The 17,488-nt window shown below is 42.4% G+C and overlaps 1 protein-coding gene across 1 annotated transcript in view; it reads left to right on the forward strand.

Annotated features, from left to right (window-relative positions):
• The window catches only part of prkdc (protein kinase, DNA-activated, catalytic subunit), a 238,827-nt gene that overhangs the window by 64,020 nt on the left and 157,319 nt on the right, over positions 1-17,488 (forward strand). Inside the window, exons 28-34 of the mRNA XM_078540537.1 lie at positions 2,913-3,007; positions 3,502-3,601; positions 4,947-5,080; positions 5,759-6,013; positions 8,316-8,542; positions 11,424-11,632; positions 14,506-14,629. Of these exons, the coding sequence (XP_078396663.1) occupies positions 2,913-3,007; positions 3,502-3,601; positions 4,947-5,080; positions 5,759-6,013; positions 8,316-8,542; positions 11,424-11,632; positions 14,506-14,629 (1,144 nt within the window). The remainder of the gene's footprint in view (positions 1-2,912; positions 3,008-3,501; positions 3,602-4,946; positions 5,081-5,758; positions 6,014-8,315; positions 8,543-11,423; positions 11,633-14,505; positions 14,630-17,488) is intronic.

The following is a 17,488-nucleotide window of genomic DNA, read 5'->3' on the forward strand; positions in this document are numbered from 1 at the left end:
TATCCCCTTCCGACAATATTCTTCCTCACTGGGATATATCTTTGTTGTGAGCCATGACCTATTTTCTTAAACGTCTGCCATTGTTCATCAGCCATCTTTTCTGCAAAACTACTTTCCCAGTCCACTCCAGCCAATTCTGCCCTCATTCCTTTATAATTACCCTTATTTAAGTTTAACACAGATGTTTCTGAACTAAGCTTCTCACTCTCAAACGGAATGCTAAATTCCACCATGTTATGGTTGCTGTTTCCTAGGGGATCTTTTACTCTGAGATCATTTATTAAACCTGCCTCATTACACATTACTAGATCCAAAATAGCCTGATCCCTGCCTGGATCCACAACATATTGTTCTTGCTCGTGGCTACTTCTGCCAATTTGTTTTTCACCATCTACATGGGGATTAAAATCACCCATGATTAATATACTGCTTTTACATGCCCTCATTATTTCCTGATTTATTCTTTGTCCTATAGCATCGCTACTGTTAGGGGGCCTATAGACTACTCCCACCAGTGTTGCCTTCCCCATGTTATTTCTTAACTCCATCCAAATGGATTCCACATCTTCCGATCCAAGATAATTTCTTGCTATTGTATTTATTCCATCCTGTACTAACAAAGCTACCCCACCACCTTTCCTTCCTGCCTGTCCTTTCAAAAAGTCACATACCCCTGAATATTTAGTTCCCAACTTTGATCTCCTTGTAACCATGTCTCTGTAATGGCTATAAGATCATACCCATTAATTTGTATTTGTGCCGTTCATTCATTTACTTTGTTCCGAATACTATGTGCATTTAAGTAAAGAGCCATTAACTGTGCCTTTTTACCAATTTTTTCCCCCTTTGACCCTATTTGCTGCTTTATTTTTATGTTTGCACACTCTGTCCCTTCCTGTCACATTCTGGGTTTCATTACCTAAGTAGCTGCCCTGCAATGCTGCCATATCCTTTTGCTTTGTAAGTCTACTTGTCCCCCCTCTAGAACCATCCCCCACTTTATTTGGTTTAAAGCCCCCTCTACAGCTTTAGCTATTCGATTCGCCAGGACACTGATCCCAGCACGGTTCAAGTGAAACCTCTCCCATTGGAACAGCTCCTTCTACCCCAAGTACTGGTGCCAGTGCCCCATGAACTGAAACCCATTCTTCCCACACCAATCTTTGAGCCACGCATTTAACTCCTTGACTTTATTTACCCTATGCCAGTTTGCCCGTGGTTCAGGTAGTAATCCTGAGATTATTACCTTTGAGGCTCTGCTTTTTAATTTAGCTCCTAACTGTTCAAATTCTTTCAGCAGAACCTCCTTTCTCGCCCTATTGACGTCGTTGGTACCAACATGGACGGCGACAACTGGATTCCCCCCACCCCCCCTCCAAGTTCCTCTCCAGCCCTGAGGAGATGTCCTTAACCCTGGCACCGGGCAGGCAACACAGCTTTTGGGACTCATGCTCACGGCTGCAGAGAACAGTATCTATCCCCCTAATTATACTGTCCCCTACGACCACTATGTCCCTATTTCCTCCCCCCACTTGAATGGCTCCCTGTATCATGGTGCTGTGGTCAGTTCATTCATCCTCCCTGCAGTTCCTACTCTCGTTCACACAGCTTGCAAGAACTTCATAACTGTTGTACAATTTCAGGGGTTGAGGCTGCTTGAACGCTAACCCCTGGGTCCCCACACCTGCCTCACCTGCAGTCACACCCTCCTGTCCCTGATCACAGACCAAATTCGAATTATCTAACCTGTGGGGTGTGACTGCCTCCTGGAGCAAAGTGTCCAGGTAACTTTCCCCCTCCCTGATGTGGCGCCATGTCTGCAGCTCAGACTCCAGCTCCTTAACTCGGATCCGAAGTTCCTTGAACTGCAAACACTTACGACAGATATGTTTGCTCCGGGCCACCTTGGTGTTTAGCTGCTCCCACATGCTGCAGCAGCAACACATCGCCCGTCCTGCCATTGCTATCTTATTTTATTTAATCTATTAATTAATTACTCTAGTATCCCTGTTCTTTACACTTTATTGAATTTAATTATTTACACCAGTATTGATCTTCTACTTAACAGGCTATTTTTAAGAAAGAGAAAATAAAAACTAGAGATCTAAACACTAGCTATAGACCTGAATATTAATCTAATGACTAGAAATACTCACCAATCAGCTGCTCTCCATGCTCTGTTTTAAAAGAAGTCCACATGTACTCTCTCTGTAAATGGTGCCGCTGCTTTTCTCAAGCGCCCTTGCTGTAAACAAAGTTCAACTTGCCAAAATTTATCCATTCATAATGTGTACTGCACACAGTCTTGCTCATCCATCTGCAGTACACTCGTTGACCTAGAGTGGCACCTTGCATTGAATTTAAAATCCCTCTGCAGCCTTGCCCCACAATCTCCACTCTCAGATTGACCACCTTCAGTTCGCTACCTCTGGCATTTTGCATCCCGCTCTCCCTCTGTCCCGTTATTGGCGATTCAGTTGCCATGGTCTTACTCTTGAATTTCCTGCTTAAACCCTTCAACCTCTCTCTTGAAAAACCATCTCAAATTCAACTTTTCAAGCAAGCTCCTGGTCATCCTCCCATCTTTCTCACTATTACTCGATGTCTGATTCTTTATATTACTTATTTTCTCCTCCCCTCTGAAAAACATCTGGGGACATTTTCTTTGTTTAAAGTACTTTATATATGCAAGTTGTTTTTGTACTAGATAGCAGTTTATTTGAGTTTGATGCATAGATTAGTAGCAAGAGTTGATTATTTAGCACTTAATGGGTGAATTAATTTTTCTGAGCAATGTACACTTCTAGACATCATATACCTAAACTGAACCATCTGACACACTGATGAGCGAATAAGCTCAGGATTTATTTTAGATGGCAATGACCAGATGTGCCACTTTTCTGTTTTTCTAGGGAAGAAAATGCCTTGGTTGAACAGTTTGTGTTTGAAATATTGGTTGTTTATGTGGAAAGCCTTGCTCTGGCACATGCAGACGATAAATCATTGGGTAGGTTCTTTGTCATAACAACTGTAATTTATTGCTATGCAACCATGCTGAAGTATCATCATTTTTAAGACTTTGTTAACTGTCTCATTTTAACCTTGTCACCCTTCTTCTGGGAGGAAGTGGATTTATGTACTGATAGTCTCTGCCTATTTATCTATTAATATGTGAATACTAACTTGTCACCTCTGCAATATTTTGTGATGTCAGCCCATTGGACATTATTTCCCTAGAATTGTGCATCCGTCTTGTTAAAATATCTGTAAGGCATCAGTATGTTTCCACTAAACTACTTTGTTTTATTAATCTGTAATGATTGAAGGGGTATACGTTGTATGGTTTTATTTTATGAAACTTGAACCCCTTTACTGTCAATTGGAAAAATGGCATGATTCCATTTAAACAGAATTAAAACCCATGAATTCAAATTGATGAGGATTGTTCTTTATTTTAGAATAAATTGCTCTTAATCAAAACAAATTGTAATTTTCCTCTAGGTACAGTTCAGCAATGCTGTGATAGTATTGATCATCTGAAACGGATTATCAAACAGAAAGCTCAAGCTTTGAATCAACCTGCCAAAAGGCGTGTGCCCAGGTTTGTGTATTGTTTACTGTGAAGCGTGTGTGATGCTAAAAGCTGTCTATTGAATGTGGAACCATGCATTTTTTTTTTCTTTTTCCCTTCACTTCCCCATGCCCTGCTCCTGAAAACAGTGTTGATTTCTTGCTGGAGAACAGGCCCTTGAAGGCCAGACATCATCCAATACACCACTGAAGTGATGCCTATTGTTGTGTCAATCTTGATGGTGAATTTCAGCAAGATATTTGACTGGGCAGCATCATCACCAAAACCCAATTTTGTTTGCGCTCTTCATCCACATATATTTTTTTCCAGAAGGGGACATCAGGATTGTGAACCCTAGACATTTTTCTGTACCTTAGCCCCAGCCCCTTTCCCTAACCTAGAGGCACTGAGATCCCCACTACAGCCCCAGCTGAGGTAACTAACTTGGTGCATGAGTAGGGTCAAATATGATAACCTCTTGGGTCTGAACAACTCAGTTATGCACTGGATAAACTTGCTAAGTTATCAAGGAAGCTTGTCTAGCAGCCTTTAAATAGTGGGCAGAATAGCATAGCCAACTCGGCATTATCCTTTGCATTCTGGAACCATAGTTTGACATCATGCCCAGAATAATATGAAGCTGTCTTCTGGCTATAAGTGAAAAGAGTTGGAACAACCTTTAAACAACTGCTAATGGTCACGGTGCCACAGCTTAAAATTGTATATTAGTTTAACACTTAAATTGGTCAACTTATTTAAAGGAGCTGTGAGGATCTACTGAAAACTCCACACCATATAACATGCTATGGTAGAAACTGTTCTTAATTTGAAATTGTGCATGTGAAAATGCATTGCTATGTTGACTTTGTGTGCTGTTGCTGAGTGATGTAGACCTGCAGATCGCAGCACCCCCATATAGAGTGGTGAGTTGTTGATTAGAGGTCAGGCACTTGCTCACAGGAAGCGTGAAATTGGGTTAGAAATTAACACGCAAGTAGTTCCGACTACCAGTTCAAGAAGAGTATAGATAAGATTGTTATAGCAGGCCACCTCAATATCTTCTCACTTGTAGAACTGTACATAAGACAAAAGAATAAAATATGAAGCAGTACCCATGAGAAAAAATCGCTTTTTGTTGATGGTGTGATAAGAGATTTCTTTGCAAATTTAAGGACTGAGAAATTCCTAAAGCCTAAATCCTGTAACTGGAATCATCTAGAAACGAAAACTGCTCTTGGCATTCATTTTGTTCAATTAGTATCTCTGGATATCCGTATCTTAGGACTGTGAGCAGGTAATTGTAAATAATAAAAAAAAATACAGAATTGTGACTGTACTATATGTTCTTTACATATTTCACATTTGGTTTCCACAGGGGATTTTCCTCTAATCAGATGGTCTGTTTAACAGACATCATCATGTGGCTATTGGCTCAGTGTGGACGACCCCAAACAGAGTGTCGGCACAAATGCATGGAACTCTTCTATCAACTAGTTCCCCTTTTGCCAGGTGTGCTTTTTTATTTTTGAGAAGATCATCTATAGTTTTTTATTTAAAAAATGCCATTAATTTCTTTTATTTCTAATTTCATTTTTATAAAAATAGGAAAAAATATTCAAGTTGCATGTAACTTTGACATAGATGAAAAACTGTCAGCTATAGAGTTTGTTTACTAAGTACACCATTTTTTCCTTTTAATTGCTCTTTCTCTATTGTAGTTCATTTAGTTTCAGGGTCTTCCAGGATTGATTAATTCAACTGAGAGATCTCTTGACCTTTTCTGTTACTTGTAAAAATAAACTTCAGGTGTACGAATCTCTCTCCCCCTCAGAGGTTTCATTGGTCTCTTTGACTCATGCATGAACTATAGCTGAGATGCCAAGCTGGTGACCTGTTGTGCTGGTGTCACTTTGAGCTGAATACTACCAAGTGTAAGAATCTCTCCCTTCCTCCTGTTTTCTTATCCAGATGCTTGGCTCCCACTTGTCATCTCCCAAAGCAATGCAGCTGTTGCTGCATCATTGTGATGGGGAAATCAAACATGCACTAGATTAGAAGTGGCATTGTGCATTGACGCCCCAGGACTATTGTGTTGTCTGATTTTCCATCACTGTTTCAAATTATTATGATTTTCAAGAATAAGTGATAACCAGTAACTCTAAGTGCTGCCTGTATATTTGTTTTTAGGAAACAAAACACCATCATCTTGGATGAATGAAATTATAAAGAAGAATGGTGTTTCATTTCTGGTTAATATGTTTGAGGGGGCTGGTAATGACCACGACAGATGTTCTGGGATCATTTTTCATCCCACATTTAATGATCTGCGCGGGCCCTTCAGTGTAAGAGCTGCCCTGCAGTGGATGGATATGTTACTGGCAGCTCTAGATTGTTACAATACATTCATAGGGCTGCATTTGGTCAAACCCAATGAACTTCTGGGTGAGTTTGCATTTATATATTTTTCGCATTCTATGTGCAGTTTGTAACTTGCTCCTTTGGACATTTAAAATATATTTCCTGTGCTCATCCAGGTGAAGGCCTACATCTGAAATTTTTATCTATCTCACTTCTCTGATAATGAATTTGCTGTGTTTTTCCAGCGTTTTCCATTCTGTCCATCTGCATTAATCCTATTATATTCAAGCAAAATCACAGCTAGTTTTTAATCATGGAATCTGTCTAAATTGTCCTGCTGTGGTATCCAGTTTGCCCCTCAGAATAAAAATCTTTACAAGATCAAGAATTCCCTACTACAGCAACAGCACTGTGATCTCCAGAGCAGCATTAGTATTTGGTTGAAAGTGACAATTGGGGTGAATCATGGCTGATCAGTTCTGTGAACTGGGAGGTGAGAAAGAGGACAAGAGAGTGGTAGTGCGACTTAAGAGCAGGGGGTGGAGGTGGCAGGAGGAGAAAAGAATGCCAACATGAGCTTTATTGGAGGGAGGAGAATGACTGCCAGTAGGAACTGGTGGAGGGCTCTAAGGAATAGTGCTAATATTAATTTAGGGCAGAGGGAAGGATGCCAGTGTAAGTTGGAGTGGATGGCATAGAATAGTGCCAGTGTGAACAGGGCAACACAGCATGAGGAACAACTTGCATTTAACACAGTAAAATGTCCTAAAGCACTTCACAGGTGCATAATAGGCAAAAATTGACACTGAGTTAAAGGGGGAGATGTTAGTAGATATGATATTTTAGTCTTAATTAAGGGCAGATTATAGGAAGCTTCTTAACGGAGGAAAGAAGTGGAGAGGCAGAGACACTTAGAAGGAAATATGAAAATTATAACTAGGGCCTAGCTGTTTAAAGGTACAGTCACCAATGATGGTGTGAAGGGTGTGGGGTGCATAAGAGGCCAGAGTTGGAGCAACATGTTCTTGGAGGGTTGTAGGACTGGGGAAGGTTACAAAGATAGGGAACATGAGGACATGGAGAAACCTGAGAATGAGGATAAGAATTTTAAATTCAAGGCATTGGTGAACCAGGAGACAATGTACAGCACAGAGGATGAGTCACACTTGTTGTGAGTTAGGATTCAGCAGGAGAATTTTGCTTGAGCTTAAGTTATTGGAGGGTGGATGATGTAAGGCTAGTTAGGAGAGAATTGCAATGGTTGAGTTTGGAAGTGCTAAGAGCATGGATAAAGGTTTCAGCGGTAAATGGGTTGATGCAGGGCAAAGATGGGTGACGTTAAGGAGGTGATCTTTATCGTAGAGAGCAAATAGGGTTGGAAGCTCAGCTCAGGATTAAGTGGAACACAGATTATGAACAGCCTGGTTTGGCCTATGACCGTGGCCATGGAGAAGATGAAATCACTGACAAGGGAATAGAGTATGTGGTGGAGGCTGACAACAATGGCTTTGTGTTTACCTATTGCTTAATTTGGAGGAAATTGTGGCTCATCCAGGATTGGATGTCAGGCAAACAGCCTGAAATCACAGAGGCAGTGAAGGGGTTGAGAGAGTGCATGCAGAATCTGATGTGTTTTTCGAAGATGTCACTGAGGGGTAGCAATTGTTGAGAGATGGGAGGAGGTCAGTAATATTCCTTGAAAGACTCCAGAGATTTGGTGTGGAGCAGGGAGAGAGCCATTGCAAGAGATTATCTTGTTATGACTGGATGGTAAGATTGGAATTCTGCAAGGGGAGTCCCATTCACTTAGGCAGCAGAGGAGAGACTTTAGAAGTAAATAGCATAGTCAATCGTTTCAAAGGCTCCGAAGGCATGGAGAATTGCAATGAGCAGCATAGTGATGGGGAGAAGAAGAGGACCTTCATCCCAGTGTAGGGGTAAGAAGGTCAGTTCTATGAACTGGAAGGGAAATGATGATTAGAAATGATTTTATTACACTTTAATGACAATGTTGAATATAAATACATATCCATAATGGTCTATAAATTTTGTCCCAATTTTCAAATTATAACTTCAAAGTTTCTGCAAATACTAGGGCATATCCTGTCTTTCATAAATCAATGTTATCCCATTAGTATTTCCTTTATTCTTGAATTGCTTCCTTAATAACATTGTAGCATGATTCCTGTTAAACATCTTAGACCAGTAAATTTATCATTCTGAGGATCATTGCAAACACTGTCCAGTGCAAGTTTTGGTCTGTCAGTGAAATTTTGTTCTAATAATACAGCATGGGAGGGAGGGAGGGAAGGAAGAAGAATGGAAGTTCTTGATAAGCCTAAAGTCTGTACTAAATCTCATAGATGTTTTCTTTGGCCATTTTCAGAAACCTATCAGAAATCTGGATTAATGAAAGCCCTGCATTTCTTCCTGAAAAATCTTGCAATGCATGACATCACAGCTGCAGAGGAGTGCTCTGCTTATGGGAGCAAGGGCACACTTTTTAGCCCGAGAGAGAAAGAAGACTACAATTACAATAAATGCACTATCATAGTCCGTATTATGGAATTTGTTAGCATGGTCCTGGAGGGCTGCCAGCAGGATTTCTGGAAGGTAGTAATTCAGATTTTTTACAGAACATGCTGGGTACCTGCAATTGATCAGATTGAGATATATAATTATTGGCCAGTAATATAGATAAAGCAACTTTTTGTTTTGCCCCATTTTTAGCCTTTTCTATTCCAACAATCGGAGTGTTCATCTTGAGCCGCCTGCTATATGCTGCACTAGTCTCTGCTCCCTTGCTCACAGGCTAATGTCTTAACTCTACACATCACAACTGTGATCTATTAACTCAAGTGTAGGAGATTAAAGCCATGGACCCTGAACTCTACCGCTCAAACACAGCTAACTCACTATTTGAGTTATTGGAGAATGTTACTTATCTTCCCTCTACCCTCTGGTCTTGGTGTAGCATCCCTGCCTGTAGGATGACCTCTAACAGGATCACTTATAATCAGCAACTGAGAAATATGGAAGAAACCAATTATGACCCTTCCTTTTATTTTCCTCTCTTTCTCCTCCTGTGCGGAGCTGCCCGGACTCTTCAAACAGTTAGGCTAAGAGTGAGAACTGTACTCTGGCGTTAATGGCACAAACTTGTATCCTCCTCACCCATGTAGTCCAATGGAGCTCAAGTGTACCTCACTGTACAACAGTGTTGAAACACAGGACTAATTCCGGAGTTACCAAGTGTTTACAGCACAGAAACAGGCCATTGGTTCAACAGGTATGCACCTGTGTTTATGCTCCACACAAACCACCTCCTTCACCTTTTCATCAAACCCCATCAGCATATCCTGTTATTCCTTGCTCCTTCATGTGCTCATCTAACTTCCCCTTAAGTGTGTCTATAATCATGGTAAGAGATTGGCACTGTAATTGAATTTGAAATGTTTTCTACAGTGAATGGTTGTAACTCCTATAATGCAGTATAATTTTTAATTGTATTTGAATCTGAAGTACGCACAATATATATATATATTTTTAAAAAATTACTGGGACCTAGGTATAATTGGAATATTTGATCAGGCTGTCCATCTGCACGTTATTTGAATATTCTGCTGGTGTTGCTGTGACTTAAAGCTGTGCTATATTATTAAGACATGAGTCATAATGAATTCATACACACAAATAATGAAATCCGTTTGAATGTTTGCAATGGAATCAATCTCCTTTGTAATAACTAGCATATCAAGGTTTTCACCTCATTTTTAAAAATTTAATCTTGGGATGTGATTGTTGCTGGTGAGGCCAGAATTTCTTGCCCATCCCTAATTTCTCGGGAGCAAGCGGTGGTGAGCCGCCTGCAATCAAGTCACTTACTAGGCCTTTTCAGAGGACCTTTAAGAGTCAAGTATATTGGTGTGTGTCTGGAGTCACATGTAGGCCAGGTAAGTATGGCAGATTTCCTCCCCAGAGGGATATTAGTGAACCAGATGGTTTTTTTAATGACAGTCCAGTAGTTTCATGATCATTATTAATGAGATTTTATTCCAGATTTTTTAATCAATTGGTTTCATAATTGAATTTGTGGGCAGGATTTTCCCTTCATTGGGCGGGCGTGGCATGCGGGCCCGGGAGCAGCCACTAAACGGACCGCCGCCCACGATCGGGTCCCAACTGCGAATTCGCCCTGGCTGGCCAATTAGCGGCCAGCCAGTGTGAAAGGCGCGCTGAAACACTCAGCACTGCCAGGGTGGGGGCTGGAGGAGGGCGAGCGTAGGGGAGCATGCACTGACTGCTCCCTGTGGGCACAGAGCTGCCTCAGGGAGCTGAAGAATTGGACACTGACAAATAAAGATTTTAAAGATGAAGGAAACATGTCCCCACATGTGACTCAGTCACGTGAAGAGAGACATGTTTGAAAGGATGGCAATTTTTTTTTTACTGATTTTTATATTTGCTGCTGGAAACCTCATCCTGCCTGTGGATGAGGTTTTGTAAAAAGTGCAAAGGTCACCTGGCCTATTCTGCCTGCCAACATAACGGTGGAGGGGGCAGCGAAATGTACAAATTAATTAATACTTCAGGGCCTTAATAGGCCTCTTAGTTGTCGGCGGATGTGCCGCCAACTCTTGCGCGTGCCCACTAACCAAAAGATCACGAGAGTGCGCGATGATGTCGGGACGCTTGCCCAGCGTCATCGCGTGTGATTTTATGCCTGATCAGGTCAGGTGCACGCCAGCCTGATGAACATAAATTCCTGCCCCGTGTCTTCGGAGCATTAATCTGGTCTCTGGATTCCTAGTCCAGTAACATCGCCACTGTGCTACTTTGTCCCCCTCATGTCAGTGCTCAACTTCTGAGCAATTCTGGTGAAATTCTGACCTTATCCAAGTGATTGCTGACCAGATGAGAAAATGAAGTGAATTTCTATTTTTGACACCCGCTGTCAGTTAAGGAAGCTGGTGAATACCATCGCCTGGGTGCTGTAAGGGAACAAAATTAATTAATTCCTCGCCATGTTATTCCTAGCCAGAGGAGGATTGAAACATTTTTTGTTCAACCCTACTCCTTAAACCTAATCCAAGAGGAACATCCTTTATTCCTCTGAAAACATGTATCTCTTACACTCACCACCTTGCCACTTCTGAGGTTATCTTTCTCGTGCAGATTGTGCCGTGGACTTATGTCATGAACGAGATACGGAAATCAAAACTTAGTGGCCCAAATGAAGTCATCAGTAGTTCCCTCACAAATGGTAGATTACGGTACTGCTCAAATTTGATATTGACCAGCTTCCCCTACATCACAGAAAATTAAATATATCATGACGGAAATAAATTTAAATAAAGATTCTCAATTTCCATTCATTAAATATAAATGTGCCAAAATGGATCTATTGAATAGTTTGATCTTGCATTTTGCTTTTCTTTTTGGTTGCGGAAATTATACTTTTTGAATTTTTATTGTATTTTTCTTTTCCTTTCAGGTGCTTGAGGAAGACTTATTAAATTCCAATCTGTTTGAACTTGTAGTAATAGTAGTGATTGATCCGCCGAGTATTGGATTTAATATGGCAGATGTACAAGTGATGAAAAGTCTACCAGATATCAATGTGAGGCTTTTGCAAGCAGTGCTAAGATCGCCTTATCGAGAAACATTAGAAAGCAGCACGAGGAAAAGAATTACATCGCAGAGGTAAGATGGGAAATGCTGCTGGAGTAACAATAATGAAATAAACTGCAACTTGGTTTACAAATTTGTAATGTGCTAAGTAACAAAGTGCATTTATATAGCACCATTAACATAAAAGAACCACTGAAGGCACTTTAGAAAAACATATTCCAACTAAATCTATAGCAAGTTGGGACAGGAGTGGATGGGGTGGTCATGAAAAGACTGATCAAAGAAAAGGGTTTCAAGCTCAGTCTTAAAGGAGATAAGGAAGGTGGAGATGCTTCGGGCATGAATTCCAGAGCTTTAGTCCTAGATAGCTAGTGGCATGGCTGCCAAAAGTGGGGCGAAGGGAGTGGGGAATGTGTAGAAGGCCAGAGTTGGAGGAACGCAAAGGGTTGTAGAGCTGATAGAGATTATAGAGATGGGGCTGAATTTTACGTCCGGGGGGTGGGCCCGCACCCAACCTGATCGGGCGTAAAATAGCGAGCGATGATGTCGGGCGAGCGCCCAAATGTCATCGCGCACTTGTGCGATATTTCGGTCAATGGGCATGCGTAAGAATTGGCAGCATGCCCGCTGACAATTAAGAGGCCTATTAAAGCCATTAATCAATTAATTAACTGTTATTTTTCGCTGCCTGTCCAACCTTATGGTTGGCGGGAAATCAGCCAAGCGGCCTTTGGAATTTTGAAGAAACCTCATCCCAAGGGCAGGATGAGGTTTCCAATAATAATTAAAAATGCTTGGGCAGAATTTTTATCATCAGCATGTTTAGGTGAGTGATTCTTATTTGTGGAATTTTTTTCCGGGATTTTAAAATCTTTATTTAAGGGTTTAAAATTCTTCAGCTCCCTGAAGCAGCTCTCTGCCTTCAGGGAACTTTTATTGCCCCCCCGCCACCAGTATCTGCGCTGACTTTAGTGCTCTCCCTCCTCCCATCCCCACTCTGGCAGCACTGAGCTTCTCAGCACGTGTTTCACGCTGGCTGCCCGTTAATTGGCCAGACAGCGTGAAATCGCGGGTGGCGGCCCGTTTTCCAGTTGCTCCCGGGCCCGCCCACCATGCCTGCCCGATGACCTGAAAATCCTGCCCGTGAGGAGGGGAGAGATCATAAAGGCATTTGAACACAAGGTTGAGAATTTTAAATTTGAGGCATTAGTTAACTGGGAGCCAATAGAGCACAAGGGCTATGAGTGAGTGAGTAAGTGATGTGGGTTCGACGTACATGATGAGCTCAGGTTTATGAAGGAGAGACGATGGAGACCAGCCAAGTGAACATTAGAGTAAATGAGTCTGGAGGTCACTGAGAGATGGATGAGCGTTTCAGCAATAGATGGGACAGAAGTTCAGCTTGGTGTTAAATCAGATGCCAAAATCGTGAGTGATGTGGTTCTACCTGTGACCAACATTTCCTCTCTTTTCTCTCTTGTACATTACTCCTTTGTTGCACTGAGTGGTATGTGGTGGATTGCTGTGTGACCTAGACATTGTTGTGACAGTGGCCAGAGAGAGGGATGGAAATTGTAGCATGGGTGCAGGTTTTCCTATGTTGTAACCTGGAATATAGTGAGTTAGTTTATTTTATCCTAGCAAGAAATGAATTTAATCCCCTTGGATTAGGAAGTGCAAATAAGCAGCCAGGATTCCCAGCACTGTTTGGCATGCAGGAACTCGCTATTTGGTACATATATTTTCCCTTTTAAAGCAGGTTCTAATAGCTTGTTTTTGTTTTAGCATGGTTGCTAAATTAAGAATGTTCCTCAATAGCACTTAATGACATTTTCATTTTAGTGCGGTTACGGCGCATGCTCAGCACCTTTTAAAGGCAATCTGCTGCTTGCCGCCGCCTCCCTCCCAGACCTTCCTAACTCAGCCCTCCTCCCTGTCCTCCTCGCTGCCTCACTCCGTGGCTCTCACTCACCTCCTCCCTCCCTGGGCCTCCCACTCACCCCCCTTTCTCTCGCTCGCTTCCTCCCCCCTCTCCTGGGCCCTTGCTCAAGTTTTGGAAGATGGAAGCGGCAAGTTGGAACGGTTGGGCGGGGCAGTGGAGGGAAGTGGCGAGCATGAGGACTGGCGAGTTGGGAGAGGCAGCAAGTGGGAGGGTTGGGGAATGAAGCAGCGCATCAGGACATGCAGCAAACTGGAGGTGGGCGTTGTGAGCAGGAGCTAAGTTGAAAGTTAGTTCGTTTTTAGAGTTAATAGAATTTTTGGGTCAGTTAGGTTCAAGGCAGCAAATAGGTTGTTAATGTGGGAATTACAGGTCATGAACATAAACCACCTTTATTACCTGTTTTCTTATGGGAAAGTGATTTTCGTTTAGTTCATTTTTGTTTGGCATGCTGTGTTTTAGGAGCACATTAGGCCTGTTAAATAAGGGGTGGCTGTATGCAGCAGGGACTGCTGCTTTGGCATGTAGTGCCACTGCTGGGAAGAGTGAATTTTGCAAGACTCATCAGGATATCTGGAAAAGGAAAACCAATGAGGGAGGAGAATCATTCTTAAATTATTCTAGTGCATTGGCTGGGGCGTTTACTCAGGAGGTGTGTGAGCATCATCCATGGAAATGTTTGCACCCTTCAAAAAATGAATCTGCAGAGAAAGGTGAGGAGGAAATTCATGGAAGATATTTTTTAAAAAGAGTGTTATAGGATTTTTAAAATTATAATAAATGCTCAAGATAAAAAGCTCTGTTATCTTCTGAAAAGTTGATTAACATTTCAGGTTGAAACCTTGCATCAGAACTTTATTTTAATAAAAATGCTGACAAAATGTTAACCCATTTTTTTTTGCTTTCAGGTGATAATTGACTATTTCCAACACTTTGCTGGAAATCTGAAATAAAAACATTTTCATGTGTTTTAATTTGTAATTTTATGTTTTAATGTGTTTGACAGCATTGAAGAGCTGTGCAGTGTGGATCTGTACAGAAGGGCAGATCATGACAAATTGAGCTCCATCCTGTTGGCATGCAAACAATTACACAAGGCCGGACTTCTGAAATCTGTACTGAAGTGCCAGGTAATCTTTGTCACAAAGTCAACTGTACAGTGTGAATCAAGAAGCACAGGCTAATGCCCTGGGTACATGGGTTCAAATCCCACTATGGCAGCTGCTCAGTTAATAAATCTGCATTATAAAGCTGGTCTCAGTAATGGTGAGGAAATCTGCCACCCTTACCTGGTCTGGCCTACATGTGGCTCCAGATGCTCAGCAATGTGGTTGACTCTTAAGTGCCCCAAATGGACTGGCAAGCCACTCGTTTCAAGGACAATTCGGGAATGGGTGACAACTGCTGGCTTTGCCAGCGACGCCCACATCCTCAAAGAATAAAGAAAGAAAACAGGTCTGAAGTGCCAGCTCCCATGTAAGAAAGAAGAATTAGCCCCAGATATACAAAGATTCCTTCAATCCCTGGTGGCAAAAACAAGGGAGACCCAGGAGAGCAGAAAATGTCACTAAAATTAAGGTAATGCCTAACAGGAGAAAGAAATGAGAAATACAAGCCTGAATTTAACTTGTGGGTGATTGTCATGTTGGCAGGGACTTGGGCAAGCTGCAAAATTTCCCGATTTCTGCAGCATGTAACCTGGGAGATTTTAACTCCCGAGCTTCATGTCAGTCTTTAGCTCAATATCAATGGAAAATAGTAACTGGCTGGTGGGCAAGAGGGGAATGTAGGCTGGGACAAAGCCACCTCCAGAGACCAAAGGCAGTCTGGTAAGCGGTTGTGAGAACCAAGATGTGGGTGAGAGAAGCCCAGGGCAGGGGAGGTCTTCTCTGTGTCTTACAAAAAACGTTGAAAGAACGAAGAACTGGGTTCTTCTGGCCTTAGCTCCTCTTCCTGCTATGTTGGCCTGCGGGGAAGCCAGAGGCCTCCCCATCAAGGCCTCTGGTTAAACTTTACAGTTGATGTTTCTGGAGCTTGATCTGCATAGCTAAAGAAAGGCCACATGGCTTGAATTGGAACAAAAACAAAAATACCTGGAAAAACTCAGCAGGTCTGACAGCATCTGCGGAGAGGAATACAGTTGACGTTTCGAGTCCGTATGACCCTTCATCGGAACTTGAATATGGCTTGAATTGGGTCTGATTTGAACAGGTTAAAATCAGAATCTGAAGAAAGGCAGTGAATCTCCACAGATAAATCCCAAGCGTGTTTTTGCCTGTTGGCTTTTTATTGCAGAAAGTGCTATCCCTAGATTTTGCTCCTCCAAGTTTCACCATTGTAAGGCTTTCCAATCTGTGTAAATAAATGAAGTGATTGTCATTGAAAAAAATTGCACCAGTAAATTCTGTGGGGAGAATTTTCTTCCCGTTGGTGGGGGTTGGGCGGGTGCAGGCCTGCGCACAGCTGATCGCCACCTGTGATTGGCTGGGTGCCGCCATTTTACATGGGTGGGCCAATTAAGGCCCACCCAGTGTGACGCGCGCCCGGAAGCGCTGCACGCTCTCTGTGTGAGCGGGGTTGGCCGGGGGGTGTTGCCTGAGTCGGGACCTGCGCTCTTTTGCGCATGCGCGTGAAAGAATGCCGAAATCTCCTAGGCATAGAGCTGCCTCAGGGAGATTAGTTTAAGTTTAAATAATTTTAATAAAGGAAAAGAATTTTTAGGGACGTCCCCTCATGTGAAACTGTCACATGAGCTGGGACACGTCTATGAATTTTATTTAAAAATTTTTCAAACCTTTAAAAACCTTCATGAAACCTCATCCTGCCTGTGAATGAGGTTCCATGAAAAATGCGAGGGCCACCTGGGCTCTTTGCCTGCCCGCCAACCTTAAGGCTGGACGGGCAGCTCAGTTTATTGTTTTAATTGATAGTTAACTGGCCTTAATAGGCCTTTGACAGTCTGGTGGGCCTGCAGCCAATTTGGGTGCGCACCTGCCAAATTGAAAATCTGAATGACGCGCGGTGACATCGGGACACATGCTTGACATCACCGCGTGTCATTTTACACGTCAGCAAGTGGACCCCGACCCTGCTCGCCGAGCCTAAGATTCTGCCCTGTTTGAGTGATGTGATGACTCACTGGGGATATTGCGCTGTAGTATCAAGCCCCACTGCTCCCTGAGCCGTGACAAGTGTGAGAAGTTTAATCAGACCACCAAATTGCCCCAATTCCACCCAACTGTCTAATTTAGGTTAAAAGAATACGAGCACCAGGTTTGTAAACTTAACAAGTAAATAACTGTTTATTAAACAAATTGTCTGTAACCAGTGGCAAAAGAAAGAAATATGAACTGCTAACTTTTAACTCTATAACGTAAACTCTACCCCTTCTTAAACCCTTATACACAAGCACACACACAAGACACACAAAACAAGGATTTTAAGGGTGAGATGAAACAGTTCAATAGCACCAATCCGGAGTACAGGATTAGATGGGTTGACTTTGATTGCTTTCTCCCAAATTTCTTGCAGATTGTTGTGGCTGACACGAGGTGATCTCCCAGCACTTGCAGTCTGTGGTTCTCTGGTTGAAAGTTGTTTTTAATGTCTCTACTGGTGATTTTTCCCCTTTCCTCCCCGACAGGGGTTTCTCAAAGAAAGCAGGATACAGCGATGTGAGGAATAGCCAGCTAGCTACTATGGCAGGAGTACTGGAGTCTTAAAAGCACAGGAGAGAATAGGTTTCAGGTCTTTCCTCTTTTCAGGCTAGGAGCTGATCTACTGTACTATCCTCAAAGAGAACCTGGGCACTTGGTCAGGAGCCAATCAGAACGCTGTCGCTAGGCAGTTCCCTCTTAAACCAGGTCTCCGTTTCAACACTATTCTGTCCAACCTGGCACACGCTGTTCCATAATAGCAACTTTGTAGATTTTCTTCTTCCTGCTCTAGTGACGATCTCTTTTAAACTGCAGCCATGGTAGTTTTTAAAG

Source organism: Cetorhinus maximus, chromosome 4 (assembly GCF_964194155.1).
Source record: "Cetorhinus maximus chromosome 4, sCetMax3.hap1.1, whole genome shotgun sequence".
Lineage (NCBI taxonomy): Eukaryota > Metazoa > Chordata > Chondrichthyes > Lamniformes > Cetorhinidae > Cetorhinus > Cetorhinus maximus.